This window comes from Emys orbicularis, chromosome 9 (assembly GCF_028017835.1).
Source record: "Emys orbicularis isolate rEmyOrb1 chromosome 9, rEmyOrb1.hap1, whole genome shotgun sequence".
Taxonomy (NCBI): domain Eukaryota; kingdom Metazoa; phylum Chordata; order Testudines; family Emydidae; genus Emys; species Emys orbicularis.
This window is the reverse complement of record NC_088691.1, coordinates 91,391,076-91,414,485: the sequence shown is the minus strand read 5'-3', so window position 1 is coordinate 91,414,485 and position 23,410 is coordinate 91,391,076. Positions and strand designations below refer to the sequence as shown.

At 42.2% G+C, this 23,410-nt stretch overlaps 1 protein-coding gene across 1 annotated transcript in view; it reads left to right on the top strand.

Annotated features, from left to right (window-relative positions):
- TNIK (TRAF2 and NCK interacting kinase) overlaps positions 1-19,714 on the top strand; it is a 313,805-nt gene extending 294,091 nt beyond the window's left edge. The window contains exons 25-33 of the mRNA XM_065410355.1: positions 4,544-4,658; positions 5,355-5,525; positions 6,682-6,825; positions 8,178-8,312; positions 9,931-10,031; positions 13,195-13,344; positions 15,464-15,623; positions 16,226-16,365; positions 19,631-19,714. Of these exons, the coding sequence (XP_065266427.1) occupies positions 4,544-4,658; positions 5,355-5,525; positions 6,682-6,825; positions 8,178-8,312; positions 9,931-10,031; positions 13,195-13,344; positions 15,464-15,623; positions 16,226-16,365; positions 19,631-19,714 (1,200 nt within the window). The remainder of the gene's footprint in view (positions 1-4,543; positions 4,659-5,354; positions 5,526-6,681; positions 6,826-8,177; positions 8,313-9,930; positions 10,032-13,194; positions 13,345-15,463; positions 15,624-16,225; positions 16,366-19,630) is intronic.
- Positions 19,715-23,410: the final 3,696 nt, after the last annotated feature.

Genomic DNA, 23,410 nt, shown 5'->3' with positions numbered 1-23,410 from the left:
ACAAGCTGAGGATGGGTGTAAGCTGAGAGTTTTGGCTTCAGTTCAGACTCCCGAATGACTCACAGTACCGCTAGCAAAAACCTCCTGTCACAGCAGGAATCTGCATAGATGTCTTGTTGCATGGAAGTTTGGAATGGAGGATGAAACTCACCCCAGAGCAAGTGTGTACATACTTAAGCCCTGCATAAGGGCTTCATGGGGTCTGTGTTGTCTATGAGTTCATGCAGGGCAAAGATCCCCATGCTGGCCTTGTATATGTGCAGAAGGCCACATTGGGAAAGGGCATCAGAGTCACATTTATACAGATCCAGCGGCCCCAGGCGCCTCATACAGATGACATGGTGGGGCTGCAGCTGCTATACAGGCTCACTGGCTGGAGGAGTAGCTGTGCAAGAACTATGTGGTAGCACTTTGCCCTGGCCCTGTTTTGTGGGGGTGGAATATTCTGTATGGGTGGAATGGATTTCTCCTTTAGTGAGAGGGCTGTGGGAAGAAGAATTCTAAGTGTTCGCAGTCTATTCCTGCAGAGAAATATTTTTTTCAACATTACTTCACCATCACCAGATTACCCCAACATTACTTCACCAGATTGTGGAATCTCCATCTCTGGAGATATTTAAGAGTAGGTTAGATAAATGTCTATCAGGGATGGTCTAGACAGTATTTGGTCCTGCCATGAGGGCAGGGGACTGGACTCGATGACCTCTCGAGGTCCCTTCCAGTCCTAGAATCTATGAATCTATGAATCACACATGTATTCTAACTGCCCTGTGGCAGACTCAGATTACATGTTCATCCCTTGTGAAACAGTGTCTGTCATGCTGACTAATGTCAAAGATAATATAGAGAGTATTGTGGCATGTACCTGTGTTGTGCAGGAAGGGAGTAAGATGACCCAAGCTTGTTTAAAGTGAATCCTTTGGGTATGTCTATTAAAAATCAATTTTCTTGTATTTTTTATTTTGGTCACTTTAATCGAGAGTGGATTTGAACCTAGGCTACGGAAGTGACAGATAGTGATTACTCTACCTGTATAGCTGGGCAGAACCAGCCGTGATATGTCAGGGCTAAATAGATTGGAGGAGACCTAGTATTATCTCAGACTGCAGCTTGGGAAGCTGAGACCGAGGTTTATAAAAGGTTGAACGGGACCTGCAGGAAGATGAGGTCTTAATATTTAAATAACAGATTTGAAAGTTATTAAAATGCCAGTGTCTTAGATGAAGAATAGCTGAGTCTGAGCAAAGAAAGAAAAAGCTTGACGCATCAGAATGGAGGATTTCATCCATTGTAAATCGTGTATTTGAAAGTGCCTTATCCTTAGTTGGGAAAAAAATCCTTGTAAATATTAAATTTTCCCTTCTAGAGTTGCTGATGCTTCATGGAAAATTTTGAAAAAGACATTTTATGTAGAAACAATTCTGCTTGTGTATATTTATCTCACACCCACAAAATAGTGTGTGTGTGTGTGTGTGTGTGTGTGTGTGTGTATACAAAATAGTGCCTGTGTGTGTATCTATGGATTATATTTTGCTAATACGTTTGCATGAAAGTATGATCTGTTTTTTGCAGAGTTCATCTCAGGCTGTTAATTCTCTGCATGGAAATTAATTATTTTTTATTTTTGACATCACATTCTGTTGTTATGGAGACAACAGTGATGTCACAGAAGATTATGAATAGGAGAGAAAGGTAGGGGGAAACAACAGGAGAATCATGGAAGGTAGGCACTGAAAACAACTGCTAGCTCATCTGAACCATCTCCCTGCCAGTGCAGGAATGTGCCTGAAGGTACAGTGTCTAGTGTTTTCTCTGGTTAATGTTAAGTCTTAAGCAATGAGGCTGCTTCTACTTTCCTTGGTGGCTACTCCACAGTACATCTTCCTGTCAGGAAGCTTCTCCTGATATTAGGCCTAAATTTTCTGTTTCTAAATGTAATCCCCTTAGCCCTAGTTATATCTCCTTGTACCATCCTAAATGATCCCTCTGCCATCTTGGTGTTTACCCCCGTCACATATTTGTAGGCTGTTAAAATAGTCCCTTAATCATACTTTAGCCAGGCTTTACATAAGGGGGTACAGTTTACAAAGTCCCTACTCCCACTGACTGTCAACGGGACTTTGGCTCCAAAGTCACTTAAGTGCTTTTGAAAAGTTTATTCATAAAGCTTTTTTCAAATTTCCTTATGTCCGCCCTCCCAGTCCCCTGATAATTCTTGTTGCAGATGAACTGTTTATTCAAACTGGATTTTTGTTCATTGTGATATTACTTTATGCTTTTATGGCATTTTCCATCCTCAAACTTCGTTTGTTTGAAGTGTGTTGAATAAGAGAAGATTCACGATTCCTCTGTGAAGTAGTTGTGGTCACTATTCTGATCCCCCAAGGGCATTCTGGGACATAGAGTATAAGTGACTTGCCTGAGGTTATGCAGTGTGCCAAAGTTCAGAGCCAGAATTAGAACCATGATCTCCTGGCTCCCAGTCCTTCCGCTTTAATAATAATGACCGCCTTGACCCCTTTATTTTTTATTTTTTGTATAAAATATCCTTGGTGATAAATAGCAGAGAAGAATAGGGAGAATCTGACATAGCAGAATTGTTTCTAAATCAAATGCCTTTCGGAGTGTTCCATGAGTTAGACTTTAAGAAGACCTTCATTCACCGAACCTTCACAGGGAGATTTTGGAAGCCAAATATCTGAATCATGAAAAATTCGGGAGAGCTCTTTTCAACAAAATATTTGCTCTTAAACTTATTAGCTTAATCCGTTCCTTGGAAGATATTTGCTTGAAACCCGAGTAGCATTTTGAGAGCAGTGTAAGATTATGCTTCCCTTCGAGAGAGCTACCCTTATAAAAGTGTATGCTTATCTTCTTGTAGTCAGGGTGTTATGCAATTACTCAATGCAGTGGCTTTGAGCTCTGGCTTTGTACAGAGATAGCAGATTTGATTTTGGCCCTTGGTGGCTTAAAAGAAATCTGTGCTAAGGAGGAAAAATGAGAGTGGTGTTTCTTCTCTTGTGGATACACTTGATTCTTGCTATTTTAACAGCGTTTAATATAGGTCATAAATATAGCATATCCTGAGCAAATGCGATGATAGAAGAATAAGCTGCTCAAGTATGGGGAAGAAAACATGCCACCATGAGTCCCATGATAAGAATTTCATTTTGTTCAGGAGAAGGTCTTAGCCTCGTTTTCCTGCACTAACAAAACATGAGTTTAAAAATAGAGCAATGTGATGGGAGAACTTTCTCTCCGTTTCCTGTCGCAAAGTCTCAGCTTTGTCATCAGCTATGATATGTTCCGGTTTAGTTTTATTAGCTAAGAAATGACCTTCGGGGCCCTCACACTTTTTAATTGTGCAGTCATTTAAGTTAACTTCTTGAAACAAAGTAGCCCATTGAAATACCTCCAATCCTGAGTGGTATGATTTAATAACAGTGTATATTGTGCATGTGAAGTGGTTACATCCGTGGGATACACTGCAGAACCATGGTAGATCACAGAGCAATGTGATAAATTTCATTTAACACATTTCTTGGAACACCTCACCTGGGCTTTACCCACTAATCCACTTCTGCCAGGAGTTGGGACTACTTCTAAGACACCGAATCTCTGCTACTAACCTGACACAAAAATATTTCCTCCCCTTTCCTATCCTCCGCATCCCCACAAACATGTGATTTCATATGAGAATTTAAAGTAGCTTGACAAACAAGATGAGCAGTATTCAGTCCTGGACCAATGATAGATTTAAAGTCCAATATCACATACCCCATCAGGACCAGAAATGGGTGTTGGTTTTTTTTAGAGGGCCAGGATTTGTAACTTTACCAATGGGATAAATATTTCTATTTTTCCCCTGGCATATCTCAGGGTAGTGAATAGCCAAACTGTCACATTATGATGTCTGCAAAAGCTCACCAAGGCAATTCTCAGAGGTTTCTAAAATGTATTACTTATTTTTCTCTCTTTCTGAGAACTGTATAGTTGAAGATATGCTAATTAAAACATCTTAGCTTTACAAGCATAGGCATCCAAAAAAAGCAATGGGAATACTTTAAAAAACTCTCAAACATTCCTGCAATAGTTTTTCTGTCAAATGTGTGGCATGTCCCAATTACACACTGATGCAGGTCTATGTGGTTTAAAATTTTCATTTGTGCTTGTCTGGGATGTCCTGCAAAATTCACTCACTCCTGGATTCACCATTCATGAGATGCAGTCATCCCAAACCTTTGTCAATAAGACTTTTCTTCCACATCATCGTGTGTTTGGTAATTAGCACTTATGGTGCATATTGTAATACCTTTCGTTTTCAAAGCACTATGCAAACTTTCGTGAATCTACCCTTTTTATATAATGTTTATTAATGATTTTTTCAATGTATATAGAAAACTGATCTGACAGGGCAAAGAGAGTGGTTTTGAACAGTCCCCCATCTGGGAAGATTATAGTTTGTTGTTCACTGGAAGCAAAAACATTGGTATTAAGTATTATTCCCTTCCTCTGAGCCATCATCCTCTTTCTTGCTTTATAGTATGGCATGGGAAGTAGCACCAAAGCCTCTTTCACTCCGTTTGTGGATACCAGAGTGTATCAGACCTCCCCTACTGATGAGGATGAAGATGATGATGAGGAATCATCTGCTACAGGTAGGAAGCAATGCAGCCAACATGGGGTATGGACTAAATGAGATCAGAATGTACACCCAGAACATAACCCAACCCTTAAAACGTTCATTAACTCCTGTTGGGTTTTTTTTTTTATTCCTTCCACTTTCCATCCAAAACCCAGAAATGATGAAATACCATAAGAGAGATCTGAGGGGAAGCAGGAACTATAAGGAAAATGTGCTCACCCTCCCTGTCAGTGGGGGAGAGATTTCCAGGACCCTTTGGCAGACTCAAGTAGAGGTTTAGCTAGTTAAGAAAGTTTGGTTGCTGCTATCATTATTTATTTAATTGTACCAAGACCCCATTGTGCTAGACACTGTTCAAACACAGACCAGAAAGATAGTCCATGTCCCACTGAGCTCACAATCTAAGTATAAGACAAGAAATAGCAAGTGGATACTGACAGACCGGAAGGGAGCTCAAGGAAACAATGAGACAATTTTGGTGAGCATGACACGCTGTGGTCTTAGCACACCAGCTACCTAAGCTTTTGGTGTTCATCCATCACCTAAATATTTATCTTAAATCAAAGGCCAGGTCGTTTGTTGCATTTTTAATGTCTTCTCCCTAATCAGAAAATAAAATGAACATTTCCCTACTGAATCAAGCAAACTGGAAAAGTAGCCCAGTTGTGATGGAGTTGAGGAAGCTGTTACTAATATGTTTTCTTTTTAGCACTGTTTACCAGTGAACTGCTTAGACAAGAACAGGCCAAACTGAATGAGGCAAGGAAAATCTCTGTGGTAAATGTGAACCCTACCAATATCCGCCCTCACAGCGACACGCCAGAGATCCGGAAGTACAAGAAGCGCTTCAATTCGGAAATACTTTGTGCTGCTTTATGGGGTAAACTGCTAACTACCTAACACTCGTTGCAAAGTTTTCTAGAGCCTGGGGCTAAAAATGAAACGTGAATGGTTTTAAAGACTACTTCACCATGCGACCATGCCTCAGTCTGCAGCAGCCTCATGCTACACAACAGGCACTTTGAGCAATTTGTAACTGATGGAAACTTGAGGACCCAAGAGCTTGTCTGCATCGTGAGTTACTGTGCAGCAAACCAAGGTGTGAATCTACAGCACACCAGCTTGCCAGGCAGTAGCATCTCTTGTGGACACTGCTACACTGCAGTGAAAGTCCCAGAGTGCAGCTTCACTACTTGAAAGCACAGTAATTTGCTATGTAGGCAAGCTCTAAGTTAAGTATCCACATCACCTGTAGCCTCTTAAATGGGCCCTTAGACACCCAAAGGTGTCCCATTGCCAGTTAAAGCCCCCAATTTCAAAGGTGGGTGTCTAACTATGCATTCAAGCTTGGAAATTGATATCTCTCTTTCAGAAACTCATTCTGCCTTGTATTTGTTTCATCACTATAGTGTATTGTCCAGCAATTTATGATATAAGTGCTTGCTTTTAATGGTTATGCTATTGTAGTCAGGGTACTAAGAGGCAACATGAGGTAAAATTTTCAAGATTGCCCAAGTGATTCAGCAGCCTAAGTCCAATTTTCAATAGTGAACATCAATGAGAATTAGCAGCCTAAGTGTCATGGATTTTTTCACTACTGAAAATGGGTCTTAGGCAGCTAAGTTACTTGGGCATTCTTGAAAATTTTACTCATGCTCTAGTGATAGAGCAGTGGACAGGGACCTCTCCTCCTTACTGTGCCGGGCAACCTTGGCCAAAACACTTTTCACCTCTTCGCCAATGTGTAAAATGGAGATAATAATATCTACAGAAATGGAAATGAAGTCATGGAGTGCTCCTCATGATGCTGGCCATACTTATGGTACATAGTCTGATGCTAGATTGGTACAGTTGTGATTGTTGTCCTTCCTGGGGGCCTGAAGTAACAGAGAATGAGATTTAAGGCCTGATTCAAAGTCCATGGAAATCAGTTGAAAGACTTGCATTATCTTCAATAGGCTTTGGACCAAGCCCTTAAAGCAGCAGCAGTAGTGCAGTGTGGTTTAAGTCATCCCATTTGCTTGTTTAATATCTAGGTGTGAACCTACTAGTGGGTACAGAAAATGGACTGATGCTGTTGGATCGAAGTGGCCAAGGAAAGGTCTACAACCTGATCAACAGAAGGCGATTTCAACAGATGGATGTGCTAGAGGGACTTAATGTCCTTGTAACAATATCAGGTACACCTGTCACTCTGCTTCACTGTTCACAAGCCTTTCCTTTCTAATTTCCTGGGAGCAGTTCTGTCTCAGACCGAACCCAGCCCCTTAATGTCAGAAGAAGGACTGTAGGATTAGTTTTGAGTTTAATTACAAAATCAAAGAAATTAGATCTGGAAAACACCTCTTAGGGCATCTTGTTCCATCCTCAACTGCAAGAGTGCCCGGCTGCACCACTATAATCAAGGGCTTGTCACCATTTCAGTTTTCAGCCAACAACTCTGTGCTCTTGACCCTGAATCAAAGGATAATTTAGGTATTTAAATATTCAAGCCTGTTTGTACAGGCACTCCATATCCAGAACTCCCATGGAAGTAATGTGATGGTCCCACCTATAGAGAGGCTACAGAATCAGACCATTAGAATAAGCTCCCATTTGAGAAAGCTGACACTAGTATCCCCATCATCCATAGATGGGAGGGGATAGGGAATTGCAGAAACCTTTCCTGTTCACTTATTTTTCACATTTAATTCTCACTGGGTAGAGTGATAAAATTTACTCCAATGAAATAATTTGATAGCTGTAGTTTTGTTTGTGATACTATCCCTTTCTCTCATTTATTTAATATTTTCTTCCTCCTGAGCCTACTAGCCACTGAAGTGTAGACTTTTCTTCCCTTCACTGAAGATTTCTTTAAAAATGAAATTCTCTGAGTTGGGTATTAGCGAGTTAAACTACTGGCTAATGGCTTTACTCCACTGACTTCAGTGGGAGTCATGTAATGCATCTGAACTGGGTCTTTTTTAAGGCTTACTAGTGATAACCCATGAAATATTCACATTTGAGTAACAGGATATGGGCTCATGTCCTGTTAGACTGCAGCCACTAGAGGGTGACATGATCACACTCTCCCAAATCTGACAATCTGTCCAGTAGAGTGCAGTGCTACACCACATAGCCAGACACAGAAACTTAGTGTGTGGTCAAATAATAGAATTTATCTCAAATAGCAGTAGCTGGTGAGCAAGATTAAAATTACAGAGCTACTCAGAAGGGTTCGTGGACCAGATGATGTCAGAAGGTGTTTAGATGTGGGAGAATGGTATGAGGAAAGCTCATGCGGTGAGGTTGGAATGTGTAATGGATCAATGTCATGCAATGTGATGACCCTAAATGAGTTGTGATATGCAGGGATTGAACCCAGGTCCTCTGGATCCAAAAGCATGAGCCTTCACTGCCAAAACTAAGACACTCTTTTGTTAGCCAAAACTCATAAACCTGTAGTGGTGGCTGGGACACATAGAGGGGGACAGTGTGTCACATTGAGTGAGTGTGAGTTACAGATTAATTGTATTTTTTCATTTTTCACTAGGAAAGAAGAACAAGCTGCGAGTTTACTACCTTTCATGGTTAAGAAATAGAATTTTACACAATGACCCTGAAGTAGAAAAGAAGCAAGGCTGGATTACTGTTGGAGACTTGGAAGGCTGCATACATTACAAAGTTGGTAAGTGGAACAGGATGTATGTACTGTATCTGGTCACCTCATGAGGATTTCACTTGAAGGATGTTTTAAGAAATTCAGTGTAGCCATTAAAACCACAAATTAAGCAACCACTACATTTGTTCTAGTACTGAAAGAGAAACAGTGAGGCACCGATAGTAGTGAACTTGAGGGACAACTCTGCTTTGATGTTTACATGATCCTAAGGGCCAGATTCCCCCTCTCACTGTTGTAAATCAGGAGTAACTCTGCTAAAGTTTATGGGGTCACACCAATGTAAAATTGGTGTCACTGAGAGAAAAATCGGACTCTCAATCATTCGTCGTCCCATTAATCATTGACCAGTTGGTCTTGAGAGGTCTTCACTCAGTTTTCCTTATTTCTGAACAATTCACAATTTTGAAGAGACTTTTCTTTTATCACAGTTTCACCCAGGCAGTAGCAATCAGGAAGAGACTATTTCTTTGGTTATATGCATTGAAGAAAATCACTAAACTGAATGACAAGCATTCATGTGGTACTGCTCAGATTATCACCTATCAGCCGTGATCGTATTCTTGCGCTCTCCTGATAGGAATATAGGATTTTCCACACCAGAACAAACTAATGGATCATCTAGTCTAGAATCCTTTCTTTGTCAGTGGCCAGTGCTAGGTGCTTCACAGGCTGATATAAAAGCCCACATAACTGTGCAATGTTTTCTACCATAGGCAAGAAAATTTCTTCCCAAACTCAGTTAGCAAATCAGTTGGTGATCTGTTTATGCCATGAGGCATGAATATTGATATCCCTGGAAATTTGATCCTAACTATAACTGCTGGTGGTAATTCATATAAATGGACTAATCATCTTTAAGTTGTGCTCTTCTTTCACAGCTCATAGTCCGCTATGGAGGAAGGTTTAGTCTGATGGAAGAGTTTTTGAAGGAAATTTCTTTAAAATTAGTTATTAAATATTCCCCTTTATTAAATATGTTTAAATCACATATAACATTAATTGCTGAAGAAAGATAATGAAACATCTCATTTTTTCCCTTTGATTCTGCAATCTTAGATCTGATCTAATCGAAAAGGAAGAGGATTTTCCCCCTCTTGTTTCTAGGTGGTTTGACCCAAAAAAATTCCATTGCAGTATTTTGTACTTTGATAGTATTTTGAACAGAGGTACAGGAATGAGGCAACAAAAAATCAGTATGCCACAATCAGGGCCGGCTCCAGGCACCAGCTTAACAAGCAGGTGCTTGGGGCAGCCAAGGGAGAGGGACGGCACGTGTGGCAATTCGGGGGCGGCAGGTCCCTCACTCCCTCTAGGAGCAAAGGACCTGCTGCCGAACTGCCGCCGCCAATCGCGTTTTTTTTTTTTTTTTTTTTTCCCCCAATTGCCGCCGCGGTCGCAATTGCGATCGCGGCTTTTTTTTTGTGTGTTTTTTTTTTGCTTGGGGCAGCAGAAATGCTGGAGCCGGCCCTGGCCACAATCCTAGTTAAACTTTAAATCCATCGCCATGTATTAGATAAAAACATTACCAATGAAAAGATAGTGAGACGCTCTTCCTTGAGATATATTGTGTAGACTTGTTTGAGTAAAATGGATGTTTTAAAAATTAGTTTTATTTCAATTTTAGTGAAATATGAAAGAATCAAGTTCTTGGTGATTGCCTTAAAGAATGCTGTAGAGATATATGCTTGGGCTCCTAAACCATATCACAAGTTTATGGCATTTAAGGTATGTTTATGTTATTACAAAAATACAATCCATCCTCATAAGTACATGGGAATTTCTTTATTATACAGATTATGAAAGTGTATCATTTCCTCGGTTATCCTCCCCTTATCAGGCCAGACAAGGAATCAAACACAGGTCTCTTGTGTGATGCATAGAACTGACCTGGCAGAGTTAGCAGACAGACTTTTCAATGGCATGTCTCTATCATACTTCAGGCAGGCACACAGAAAGATTCTTCAAGAATCAAGAATTTATTGTACTTAATACTATCTTTGAGATTATTGGATGCAAGGTGCTATAATAGTGCTAGGTATTGTTGATAATTATTTATTAGTATTATTTGCTCTGAGTATATATTCTTCTGCAATTGAAAGTTTTTGGCCAATGCTGCATTGTTGTTTTTTTCATATGGACTAAATAAATTATTTTATCTCAAACTAATTTACATTTTAATGACATTAAAAAGTTGCATTTTTATAAGTTTGTTTTGCATCTTTCCCCCCCCTCAATGTTAATTTTTATGTTAAGGTATGAAGTCTAATAATCTGAGGCCACTTTCTCTTTTATTCCTTCCTATCTCCCCCCAGGATTTTTCACTGGTTTCCTGATTGTACATAAAATTGTACCTAAACTATCTGTGCTCTGAGTACTTTATACTCAGCACTTTATAGCACTTTCCATCCACAGATCTTTGCAGAGGGCTAACTGACAGGGGCAGTGGATTCAGAGACTATTTCATGCTGAGTAATCACTGCATCCCTCTAGCAAATATGACTTTTTCAGGGAGGGTGAGTGTGATCTGATACTGAATAAAGTGAAGTGGACTTCATATGAGGAATTAAGCAGAGTTAGGGCAGTCTTCACTAGAAGCACTACATTGGCACAGCTGTGCTGTTGTAGCACATCTGGTGAAGATGCTCTATGCCGATGGGCGAAAGCTCTCCTGTCAGCATAATAAATCACAAGAGGCGGTAGCTGTGTCGGCAGGAGAAGTTCTCCCGCTGACAGCACTGTCCACACTGGCGCGTAGGTTGGTGTAACTGGCGTTGCTCAGGGGGTGGCTGAGCGACGTAGTTATACCAAAGTAAGTGGTAGAGTAGACCCAGCCTTAGAAGGCAAGTTTTGAAGCTGTAGTTCAATTCTCCCGTGGCTGCTATTCGAATCTATCGACTAAATAGGCATCAGTGCCTTTCCACACCTGTTCAGAGATTCACAGGGACTGGAATTATGCAAATGCAGAGTGGCCCTCCCTTGCCTTGCGCTGCCCCACCCCACTCCGAATAGTTCATTCCTGTTCAGAGTCAGCATGAAAACCACTCAGACAGGATACAAATGGTCTCCCACCCTTGGTTCCTTTGCCCACACACCAGCACAGGCCTTACATGGCACAGAGCACCTACTGTGGGTTGGAAGGGGGGATTCCTCCATATGTGTTGGCTGAAATACTCTCTCAAATAAAAATGATACTCCTCCATGATCCTGTTTAAAGGCCCAAGTTTTGGGGCTGTGTAGAGGCACCTGCGAAAAAAGAACTGTGTTCAGAATGGGGAGCACGGGGTGGAATTTGTCCAACCCACAGAAGATACCGTGCAGGAGAGGAGCTTGTGAGTCACATTTTTTTAATGCATACACCATCTGACCCTGCAGTAGCCCTGCACACACCACCTCTCTGCAAATTATTTGTGCATGCAGCAGAGGAATGTGGACTGGCTACTTCAAAGCCTATAAATACTGGCAGAGATTCGTATTTTGTTTGTAGCGGTGAGGGTGTTTGCAGGTTGTGACCCTAAACTTCAAGTATCTCTGTAAGGAAAAGACAAAGGGAATTGAAGTGATTATTCTGAAGGGGTGATGGTGGAGCTTGATGTGGACACAGCAGCAAAATAAGGACAGACACATGCATGGAATTAAGCAGCAGGCTGCAACTTTTATTAAACTTTAACACAGGGGGAGGGGCATTACCCACCCATCACCCATACTCTCCTATACCCGGTATTTACTTGGTTTCAGTGCATGGGGTTACAGGGCTCCTTACCATATAACACATAACGTGGGGTAGGTTCTTCTCCGCCAATTGCCCCAGGACTCAGCTCTCTGAGTCCTAGAACCCTCCCCCCAGCAAGGGGAACAGAGGGTGCAGCTGGGTGGGGATCTCAGCCAGCGAGGGCCACAAGGTCTGACCTCCTCATGCAAAGGCCACAGGGTCTCACCCATCACATGAGCCCAAGACCCAACCCCAAAAGCCCAGGTTTTTTACCTCTGGGAACTGTTCATTTTAGTCTCTTAACCGCACTGGAAACCGGCCACAAGTCGCAATGAGTAAACAACTCCACCCAGTATCTCAGTTATGTACCATGCGTGTTCATACTCAACCCACTGTGGCTCGAAGGTGCTGTGAGGAAGGCAAAAACTCCCTGGTACTTTGCCAATAGGCCTAGGGGAGAAAAAATTCCTTCCTGACCCACCTAAACAGGCGATCGGCTAGACCCACAGCATCTGTCAGGCTGGGTTCCTATTCTTAGTTCGGATGGGTAGGGTGAGCTGCAGGAACAGAGATGAAAGAGATTCCACATGGCCCCTGTGCCAAGCTAAATTCTGGGAGCTGAGGAATGCTGTCCAATCAGCACCCCACTCCCCCAGCTGGCCAAAGGGTGCCAAAGACTCCCAAAGGGAGGAGCTACCTATTGTCCTTTGGCAAGTATCTCCCTCCCTTGCTATTGGAACTGTCTCCCTTTCACAGCTGGCCCCATCAAGTTCCCCCACCCTTTGGTGTGGGTGTGTGGCATACGCCAGTTTCTTTACAGGGTGTCTTTCGAGCTTTCATTCCAGCTGTTGGATCCATATTTTCCAGTGATTGCTATCCCTGCATGGTGAAATGCAGCGTGTATGTAACATGTCAGACAGCCTGATTGTTATAACAGGAAAGACCAACATTACAGCAGCACTTTGAAGCTTCTTGTAAGATATAGCAATACAAAAAGAGCCAGACTAGTGAATCTACGTAGACAGAGTGACCAACTAATACCCTATGGGGCATCTGAGATGCAATAGGAATATCAATGACACATTTAATAAGAGACAAATGTGGTTTCATAACTGTAATGTGCTGCCAATAGTGGGCTTTGTTTGCACATCAGGAAACTGACTGAATGGATTTTAAAAGTCTTTTGCAGATCTCCAGCACAAACCGTTGCTTGTGGACCTCACAGTAGAAGAGGGTCAAAGATTGAAGGTTATCTTTGGATCGCACACTGGATTCCATGTGATTGATGTAGATTCGGGGAACTCTTATGATATCTATATACCATCTCACGTGAGTACACGGAGGAGCTGTGTTAACTGTATGACTAGCATGATGAATAAAGTACATCCCAAACAAGGTTTGGAAGAGGGTTCGGCTGTTGGAAATTGTGGCTAATTACATGGCATCTTGCTGTGAGTACTAAAATCACTGGTAATGGCCTCTCTGACAAGCAGATGCGAGAGGGTGAGAGGTACCGTACCCCTAGTTAATAAAGATAAAGGATCTGATTCTACAGACTTTACTTACATGGGGGCAAATTCAGCCCCATGCCAAGCCTGCATAGTCAGGCTTAGTGCTGGCAAGTCCCATGGAAGGAGGAATCCTCCCACATACACCACGGACTAATAGTGGAGGCATTCCATAGCTTCTGTTTCCTTGCTGGGGGGATGGCTAATAGGGAACCAGGTTCTGCCCCAAAAAACAAAATGGGCATCCCAAGTAACTGGGCCTCATAGTGCAGATCCCTTGAGGGGAGTCCCAGATCCTTCCCTCCACCCCACTCCCTTGTGAAGTACAGTTTTCCTGAGTAAGGGCTGCAGGACTGGGCTGCAGGATCTTTACTGAATAAGCTGTGTTCAGAACTCTGTGTGTGGTTAATAGACAAAAATGGAGAGTTGAGTGAGACAAGACAATATGAGGTAAACGTGGCCTTTTCTGTACAGTCCTGGAAGCCGATTTTGCTGAACTATGGTAAGAATCTCTCATCACATGGTTTCAGCTAAATTGGTTTAAGCACCTTTTGTGAATAAGGCCAAAGCAGGACTGAACTGAGTTTACAAAACATACTTGGGTTAGGTTTAACTTGGGTTACGCTAGGGTTAGCTCTATTCATTGCACGCCCACACCTTGAATACTGCGTGCAGTTCTCGTTGTCCCATCTTATAAAAGATATACTGTATTAGAATTGGAAAAAGTACAGAGAAAGGCAACAAAAATGCTTTGGTGTACGGAACAGCTTTCATATGAGGAGAGATTAAAAAGACTGGGTCTGTTCATCTTAGAAAAGGGATGACTAAGGGGGGATATGATAGAAGTCTATAAAGTGATGAATGGTGTGGAGAAAGTGAATAAGGAAGTGTAATTTACTCCTTTGCATAACACAAGAACCAGGGGTCCAATGAAATTAATAGACAGCAGATTTAAAACAAACATAAGGAAGTACTTCTTCACACAACGCATAGTCAACCTGTGGAACTCACTGCTAGGGGATGTTGTGAAGGCCAAAAATAAGTGGGTTCAAAAAAGAATTGGATAAGTTTGTGGAGGATAGGTCTCTCAATGGCTATTTGCTGAGATGGTCAGGGACGCAACCCTATTCTGTGAGTGTCCCTAAACCTCTAACTGCCAGAAGCTGAGATTGGTCGACAAGGGATGGATCACTCAATAATTGCCCTGTTCTGTTCATTCCTTCTGAAGCATCTGGCACTGTCCACTGTCAGAAGACAGGATAATAGGCTAGATGGACCATTGGTCTGACCTAGTATGGCCATTCTTATGTTTTTATGTTCTTGTATATAGTGTTTGAACAAACCATTGGAGAAACTGGGTCAGCTGGAACTATGTTTTAAATCAACATACGAATTCCCTTTCTGATCAGACTAGTGGCTCATCTAGGACAGTATCCATTGTCTGATAGTGCTGCCAGTGCCTGATACTTGACAGGAAGGTGGAAGAAATGCAGCCAGGTTAGCAGGTTACCTTAGCTACTGAAGATCAGAAATGTAAGAAAAGTAGCTGCATCCTAGTTTCTATCCTTCCTCCAAACACTGTTTATTCAAGAAAGGAGAATAATTCCTCCCCAGTTCTGTACCCAGTATTCTTAATTTCTGTTTCACTATAATTTGAACACAAGAGGTATTTAGTGGTCAATAGCAGTTGATATAAGTTACTGTCAAATGTCCGACATCGTTTTCTGGGGGTGTAAATGTTGCAATCTCCTTATAATGGCTGAGGCTGTTTATCTTTGACACTTCAGACAGTTTGATGGTGGGGTAAACATGACAAATTACTCTCTTTCGAGTCGATCCTTTAAATGCCCAGGCATAGCTGTTTAACAGGGTGGGATTTTCTTAGCCTTTTTTCCCCCTCTTTGATTTAATTCTGATTTGGGGGGTTATTTTAATCACAGATTCAGGGCAATATCACTCCTCACGCCATTGTCATCCTGCCGAAAACGGATGGGATGGAGATGCTCGTGTGCTATGAGGATGAAGGGGTGTATGTGAACACCTATGGACGGATCACTAAAGACGTGGTGCTGCAGTGGGGAGAAATGCCTACTTCTGTGGGTAGGTTAGCCCTTCCTCTTCTCCGTCGTCATTTACAAATGTCAAATAAGATGAGAAATAAAGGAAACTAAGATGGGGTCATTTGGGTACTTGCCAATCAAAGCAGACCACTCTCACTCGATCATGGACCTAGTTGTTGTCCATTCATAGATTGGGCCTTGAGGACTCCCTATTTAAAGTCACTAGACTGGGGAGACAATGTGCTCCAGTGGAGAGGGCACCGGATAGGGAGTCAGGAGAACCTGAATTCTAAACTCCTGGCTCTACCATTGGCCTGCTGTGTGACCTTGGGCAAGTCTCTTCTCCTCTCAGTTCCTCTGTTTCCCCCATCTGTAAAATGGGGATAAGGATACTTTCCTCTTGTTAAAATGCTTTGAGCTCTATGGAGGAAAAAGCACTATATAAGAACCATTATTATTATTATTTATTATTTGAGTGCTTTCTCTTGATGTGGCTGGCTTCTGCTACCTCTGGCAAACGGAGAGCTACTTGATTCCTCTAGACAGTCCTTGAATACTGATTGTTGAGAGCGGCTTTGCCCATTTTGTTATTAATAGCCTGCCAAATGTTTTTAATGCTCTTTTGGAAATTCCTTTTGACAGCCTACATTCATTCCAATCAAATAATGGGCTGGGGAGAAAAAGCTATTGAGATCCGTTCAGTGGAGACAGGACATTTGGATGGAGTATTTATGCACAAGCGAGCTCAAAGGTTAAAATTTCTATGTGAAAGAAATGATAAGGTAAGTCTGCCTCAGTGTGCATCAGTGCTTTACATCTTTAAGATACAACCAGCTACCTTGAGGTTTCAGATCTAGTTTGTCTTGAGGTTAATAAGTAATCAATCTGATGGTCTGCTTAATGCACACAACACACAAGCAAACCACTCCAAGTAATTCTCTTAAGTGGAGACAACCAGTAATGGGGAGAGGCCCTATATTGATTCAGCCTGAATTTCTCCTAAGTGGTGATGACAAAGCTACTTGAGGAGTCTGCTCAAAACCTAATGGGACCATTTGCCTATCTTTGATCAGCTGAAGCGGATCAGTTGTGTTTCCATTTACAGATTCTATTATAATGATTTTCTGCATAACCATTCCCCCATCCAGCCGAGAGAAAATGCTGCTGAAATAATACTCCAGTTCAAGCTGCCCTACATAAACAATAGCCTGTACTCTAAAATATTGCATGGCCACAAATCAGTTCCATGAAATAAATCCATTTAGAATTTTGTCAGGTCAGTTACACACACACACACACACACACACACGGACACACACACGGACACACACACACACACACACGGACACACTACATTAAAAGAACATTATTAATGTTGCAAAGTCAAGTACTTAGAAATTAAGAAATGCCAGAATGAAGGTTGCCTATGCAATCTTCATTTGATCCCCTTGTGCATACGCATTATGAGACCATCTTAATAATGTTCTTTGAATGTAGGTTTTTGCGTGTAAATTCCTAGGTTTTTTCAAAAAGCAAATTGATGAAGCAAAAATTCCATCATGTGACATCATATTGATACCCACTCATCAGCAGAGTTGGACTGTTTAGATCCACTGCACAGATCTCTGCCTCTTGGGCCAACAGAATAACTGGTAGCAGTAACAGGATGTCATCCTCTGTGTGGACCAGCACAAGGGAGGGATGAGAGACCATATTTGCCAAAGGGTTTCACAGATGTATGCTAGCAGCAGAGGAATGTGAGACTCAGGAATCAGGAGTTACATGCCAGGCTTTGGAGGGGAGTGCTCTCTAGTGGACACAGACTCTTCTACACATTTTCCCCAGACTTGATGACTTCTGCCCCATCCTCTCCAACATGTCCCTGTCCCAATCCTGTCTGCTCATCCCGGGCTACTTTTCCTAAGCCCAGACTCCTTTCCCAGCCAGTCAGTTACTCTTTCTTCCCCCGACCCCTTCAGTTCCAATCTCACCAGACTCTTTGTCCCATTCTGCTCCTTTTCTTCCCCACTGCCCTGGCTTTTGTCCTCTTACGCATTTGCATCAGGCAGCTTCCCCTTCCACATTGCCTGGGTGCGAAAAGTGGGGTCACGGAGAGTACCGGAGAGAGAGGCTCCCTGTTCTCAGGTCCAGTGCCTCGCCCCATTCCAGCCCAGAGCCCCATTCCAGCTGGAAGCAGCCATTACAGGGAACATCCAACTTTGCCTCTGTAGCCCTGGACTGGAGGGAGCATGCTGAGTTGCTTTGTGGGGATGACACATACGTAATGCACTCACACGTAGGAGCTGTGAGGAGATAGAGGATGCACAGTCTAGTTACACATGGAATCTGTGAGGGGATGGGGCATGCTCAGTGGAGACAGAATTTTTAGAGATTTTTAGCTGCTAACATCAAAAGTCTCTGCTGAGCATGTGCAAGCTGCGATTTTTACAAAGATGGCAACAGGCACGTCCCTATTGTAAAGCCACCCCACTGCCAAATTTCAAATCCCGGATACGAAGCATGGGGGTGCTAGAGCTGTTCAAAGAAAAGGTCACCAGCTTTTCTTTTCTTTTTTAACATAGCAAAAGAACAGAATTTTCCCTAATTTCATTCTCAGAAACAGCTGAACAATTTGGCTGAATTTCTCCAAAAGGTTGACCTGAGGCAGACAACCAGCATGAAAAATGTCAGGTCAAACAGCCTGGCAAAGTGGTAAACAATTGAAAACAAGGTCTTAACATGGGAAGCCCTGCCTATAATAAACTTGGCATTATGGAGCAATCCAACCCAAGTTCTCCTCTCTGGTACTGATAGCAAGTCAGGAAAGCCCCATACTTTTATTGACACCTACGTTAATGATGATCTGGCTCGGTGGATCATTCTCCAGTGGGTCTGATTTTGCTCAGAATACAGCCAATACAGGGACAACCCGCCTGCTCAACTTTCCTTAGATGGTAGCACCAGTTCTCTCAGTTGACGTCCTAAGTGTTAGATTTGAATTTCCTTGTACTAGTCTTGGAGAGTGTCCCTTTGCATATAGAAAATGTGGGAATGAAGAGTGTTGTCTTCTGCAGTGACTGACTTAGAGAAGTTGTGTTACATGATGGACTGAGACCCCCCCTAGAAGAAAATTCTGCCAGGTTGTCATTCATAAACTCTTATGTCGTCTCGAGATACTAGCAAGGTGTAAGGTTCAAACTTAGTACTGTTTGTGGCATCCATCAACTCTTTTGCCCCAAGTAATGGCTTGCCTGGAGTAGTGCCTGCTTGTGAACCTTTCCAGCATCCTCCCACAGCTGCAGGTCTCTGTGGACAGTGGGGAGGAAAGTCTCTATCCCCCTGTGTTTTCTGGATGCTTCTGTAACCTTCACCCCTTGGGTGGGGATTGGAAGACTGGAGGGACTTGGACCCACAATTTCCTTCAAGTAAACAGTAGATTCCACTCATTACTGGGTGTTCCCCAGTCAACTCAAAAGTCTTTTCTGGTCAGGGACACATTGCTTCTGCCTCAGTGGCTGTCCCAGCTGTCTGGCTTGTAGTGAAGCTCCCCTTGTGCAGAGAGGCAGAGCTGCATCCTGCTCCCTCACCAGTCATTCCTGAACTAAGCCAGGTTCTCTCCTTCTCTTCTCCCTCCAGGCCTGGTGATAGCTGCAGGTATTGCAGGGTGGGGCTAACTGGGTTCTCATTTATCCCTTCTCTGCTGGTGTGGTGTTTCTCTGCTCCATCACAGCCTCCTTGTACTGCAGTCACACTACCTGATAAACAGGATTAAAGTAGAACTTCACTGGAAACCAGGTGCCCTGTCTCCATTCAGCTCTCCTGAGAAAATAAAGAAAAAAAAATGAAGAGGGGAAACTGGTTGGCTCAAGGTATTGGTAATGGGATAAGGAACCTTCCATCTCTAGGTTGCTTGTTTGACTCTAGCTTGGGTCGTTAGTGACTAAAAGACATTTGGTGGCTGTTAAATCTAAAAAGCTGAAAAAACATGCAGTTAACTACTTGTTTGGTGTTGTTGTTTTTTGTTTTGTCTTTTTCCTTCCCATACAGGTATTTTTTGCATCAGTGAGATCTGGAGGAAGTAGCCAAGTTTTTTTCATGACCCTCAACAGAAATTCCATGATGAACTGGTAATAGAAGAACGCTTGACACTTACCTTCATGGCATTATTTCTAATTTAAAGGACATTAAACATGTGGACTAACACTCTAGAGGCAGATACGGAAAGCCTTGTGGAATACACCACTCCCCTACACACACTCTCACAATACAGTACACCCTTCATTGTTGCAGTCTGGTAATGGAGAGAGAGGATTCGCTGGAGATCACTAAGAATGCAACACAGTGTTTGGGGCAGAAAGAGACGTATGCACTTCAAAAGTAGGGAAAGAAACCTCTGATGGTCTCCTGATTAAGCTGTGTTATAGTGGGTTATGAATTTTTTTATTTTACTTTTTCTTTGTCCCCTACTTTGTAAGAATGGGGAAGAGAATAGTGTCAAAAAGTATGTTTTTAATTCTGTCTGCCTGCTAGCATCAAATATGTAGTTTGCTGTAAAGTTACTAATTCAAACTGATGAAAGACAGCACAATAAATGTACCTTTTATCTTTGCGATGAAGGCCATAACCCATATAGCTAAGTAATTTGGGGAAATCTTTTGCCTTCACCAACATTTACATGTTGCTTTTGGCAGCAACAGCTTAATGGATTTTTAAAGAAGAGAAAAATAATAGTTTTTCCCCTCTTTTGGGAAATGGATTTTAAATGGCTAAACTACTAGCCTTAGACTAATAAAATCAACAACCATTTTTGTCAGTCTGTCAGTCCATATTTCTATATGGATCTTCACATAATGGTGTGTGTTGATAGAGAAAGTAGTGTCGTTTGTTGTTACTCCTGAAAAGGGTGTATTAGCATTTCTTTCCCCATGCTACATTATGCAAGAGGTCAGGGCAAAAGAATGGGATGGAACAAAGGCTGAGAGAAACACAAAATCATTCAGGTGACAAATCTACTTGGAGGGATGCATGGATCCACTTGGATGACAGGGTTGTTAACTTAGGATCCAGTCATACTGAGAACTAATTGAGTGTGCTTAGCTGAATGATTGGGCCCCACTTAACAGTGATGCTGTGCATTCAGAACTGCCATGGAAGTCAGTGATAGCTAAGGGTGCCCAGCACCGATAAGGATTGTGGCCCCAGTGATAACATGGCTTCTGTTGACTTTGTCTCTTCTCCAGATATGAAGATTGGGACGGGCAAGTTAGAAGGTTCTGAGAGGCCAGTGTCCGCTCAGTGTAGGGGGGAGAGGGGATTAGCTACTAAACCAAGCCAAAAGGTGCATTGCACGGCTGAATTGTAAAGAATTTTTAAAAATAAGGTTTCTTGAGTGAAGATTCTGAAGCTATAATCACTTTCTGCCCCTTCTCCACTCCCCACGAATTATCCAACATACAGTGAACGACAACATCTGTGCAGAAATATGTATGTATTTAGTTCAGGTTGAATTGTGTCCTTATAAACTCTGCTCAACTGATTTAAATTTTAAGTGAGTATCTGGGATTTTTTTTCTCAATAGCTACAAGCATGGCTGCCTGTGGTATTAGGGTGTTGCATAACGAGATCTGTGTTGCTGTTTTTAACCTACCTCGTTTTGTTCGTTTTTGTTTTGTTTTTCATTTTGCTGTTCATTGCAGCACTGTTACCTCCGGGAACATGTAGAGAGCTCAACTGGCAATCTCTGATATGATATGTAATAATAATGACGCTATTAAAAAAACCAAATCAACAGTCGTTGGTCAAATCTGAATCCTTCACTGATTAAAAAAGAATCTCACACTCTCAATCCCCCTGGCCCTGTAATGGACTGCACCATCCATTATTGTGCTGGTTGGCACTCGTTTTGTTCAGAGTCATTTAAAATCGGTGGCTGGCCATACCATCAGTGAGAGCACAATAAAAATCAGACATCCAGGGCAAACGTATAGCAAGTTGGTGAAAATATGCTACTTCTGGCCTGTGGTTCTTAAAGTTTCATCATGGCGGCTCCGTAGGTTAGAGGCAGTTAAGTAAGGGAATCCAGGCAGCTTTACAGCTTCATTTCTGAGCCTGTGCCATTAAGGCACCAGGGTGCTGGTCTCAGTCAGAAAATAAAATAAATAAATAATAAAATCCTAGTCAGATAACTTGATCTTTAGCTCAGTTCAAAGCACTATTCACGGCTGTTGGTTTGATGGACTCTCTCTTCCAGAGGAAGGACCTGTGCAGGGCCAGTTGCTTCGGTGACTCAGACTGTCTGGCTGTGTATACGGTAGCCTGTTCAACTGAAATTTCCCACCGTTGCTAGCATCATTGGAGCTCCACCTATGGCAGGAATGGCAAGAGCCCTAATGCAGACAAGTTTCCAGGCAGCCACTGGCATGTTAGCCACTGCATTGTCATTTAGCCCTGGTCAGAGCATGTCTACACAACCTTGTGGGCATGATGCCAGTGGCTGCCAGCATTTTGTCTGAATTAGCCCTAACGCCGTTGAAGCTGCAAGTGGTGGGAAATTCTAAAAATGGTAAATGCCAGCAAAGCTTGTAGTGCACATTCCAGCAGGGACCTTGAAATCAGCAGCAGTACTTCACTGAGCACCCTGGAGTGCTCCTAAGTAACAGGCCTAGGCTTGCACATTCCTGTAGGGGTCTCCAAATCAACAGTAGAGAGACTTCAGGCTGTCAGCCACAGCAAAGCACTGTGGGTACTTTGAAAAGTGTCCTTAATTAAAGAGCAGGTATATAACTTGGGCTAGCTATAATTTCAACCTAGCGCTGCCACTGAGTGATCAGAAAAGGGCCTCCACTTTCAGTCCACATCTCCCACTACCACACGTACACACCCTTGTGCTTTGTATTGCAACGGATGTTTTATTTAGCAATAACTTTTCTGATTAAATTAAGCAACTGCTGTAGTTGTTAGATACTGGAATTAAAACGGAATCAGAGTAAGTCTCTTCACTGACAGTGATTGCCACCAGCTCTTTATATTTTCATTGTGGCTACCTTAAACCAGAAGCTTCTTATTAATTTATGTTGCAAACTGATGACTTTTTTCCCCTAAAGTGTCATGTTCAGAATACACAGCTTTAAATGATTTTTTTTTTTTATTGTGGGTTTTTTGGGAACAGTTACGAAATAAAAGGGAATCATTGTGTTTAAACATAAGGTGGTTTGTGAATGTATTTTTTAAAAACCATACAGTCATTGAAACAAAATCATAAGAAACGATATTGATGCATTCTTGTTTACAGAGGATGTATGTGAACATAACATAGATCAAAAACATTTCTGGTGCCAACTACAATAAAACACAAAACTTCAAACATCAAGCCATGCCTTTTATATTTTTGTACTAACCCTCTCCCCTGGGGTAATAACCATTAGCAAGTCACAGAGGCAAAATAAACCACACTCCTTCAAAGGCAGCTAGAGGCTCAATATTCTGCAACAAAACAGAAGTTCTTAGAAAAATAAGATTCACCATAAAAGATCAGATCATTGACCCATCATGTCTGGTACCCTGCCTGAGAAGAGTGTGGAAATATCTCCCTGGTGCCTGCAGCTCTCATTTATGCCCTGAACCAAGAGCTTTTATTATCCCTCAATAGCATCCTAGGTGAAACCAACAAAAATGTGACCAACATTTCAGTCAGTGTTCAACAGACCTCTGCTATTGTAATATCAAACACTCAACTGTTTTTAAAAGAGGCCATTTGTCCTTTTTTGCATAGCATCTATTCAGTGAACACCCCTGGATTCCACACCTTCGTATCACTTGTGGATCTAG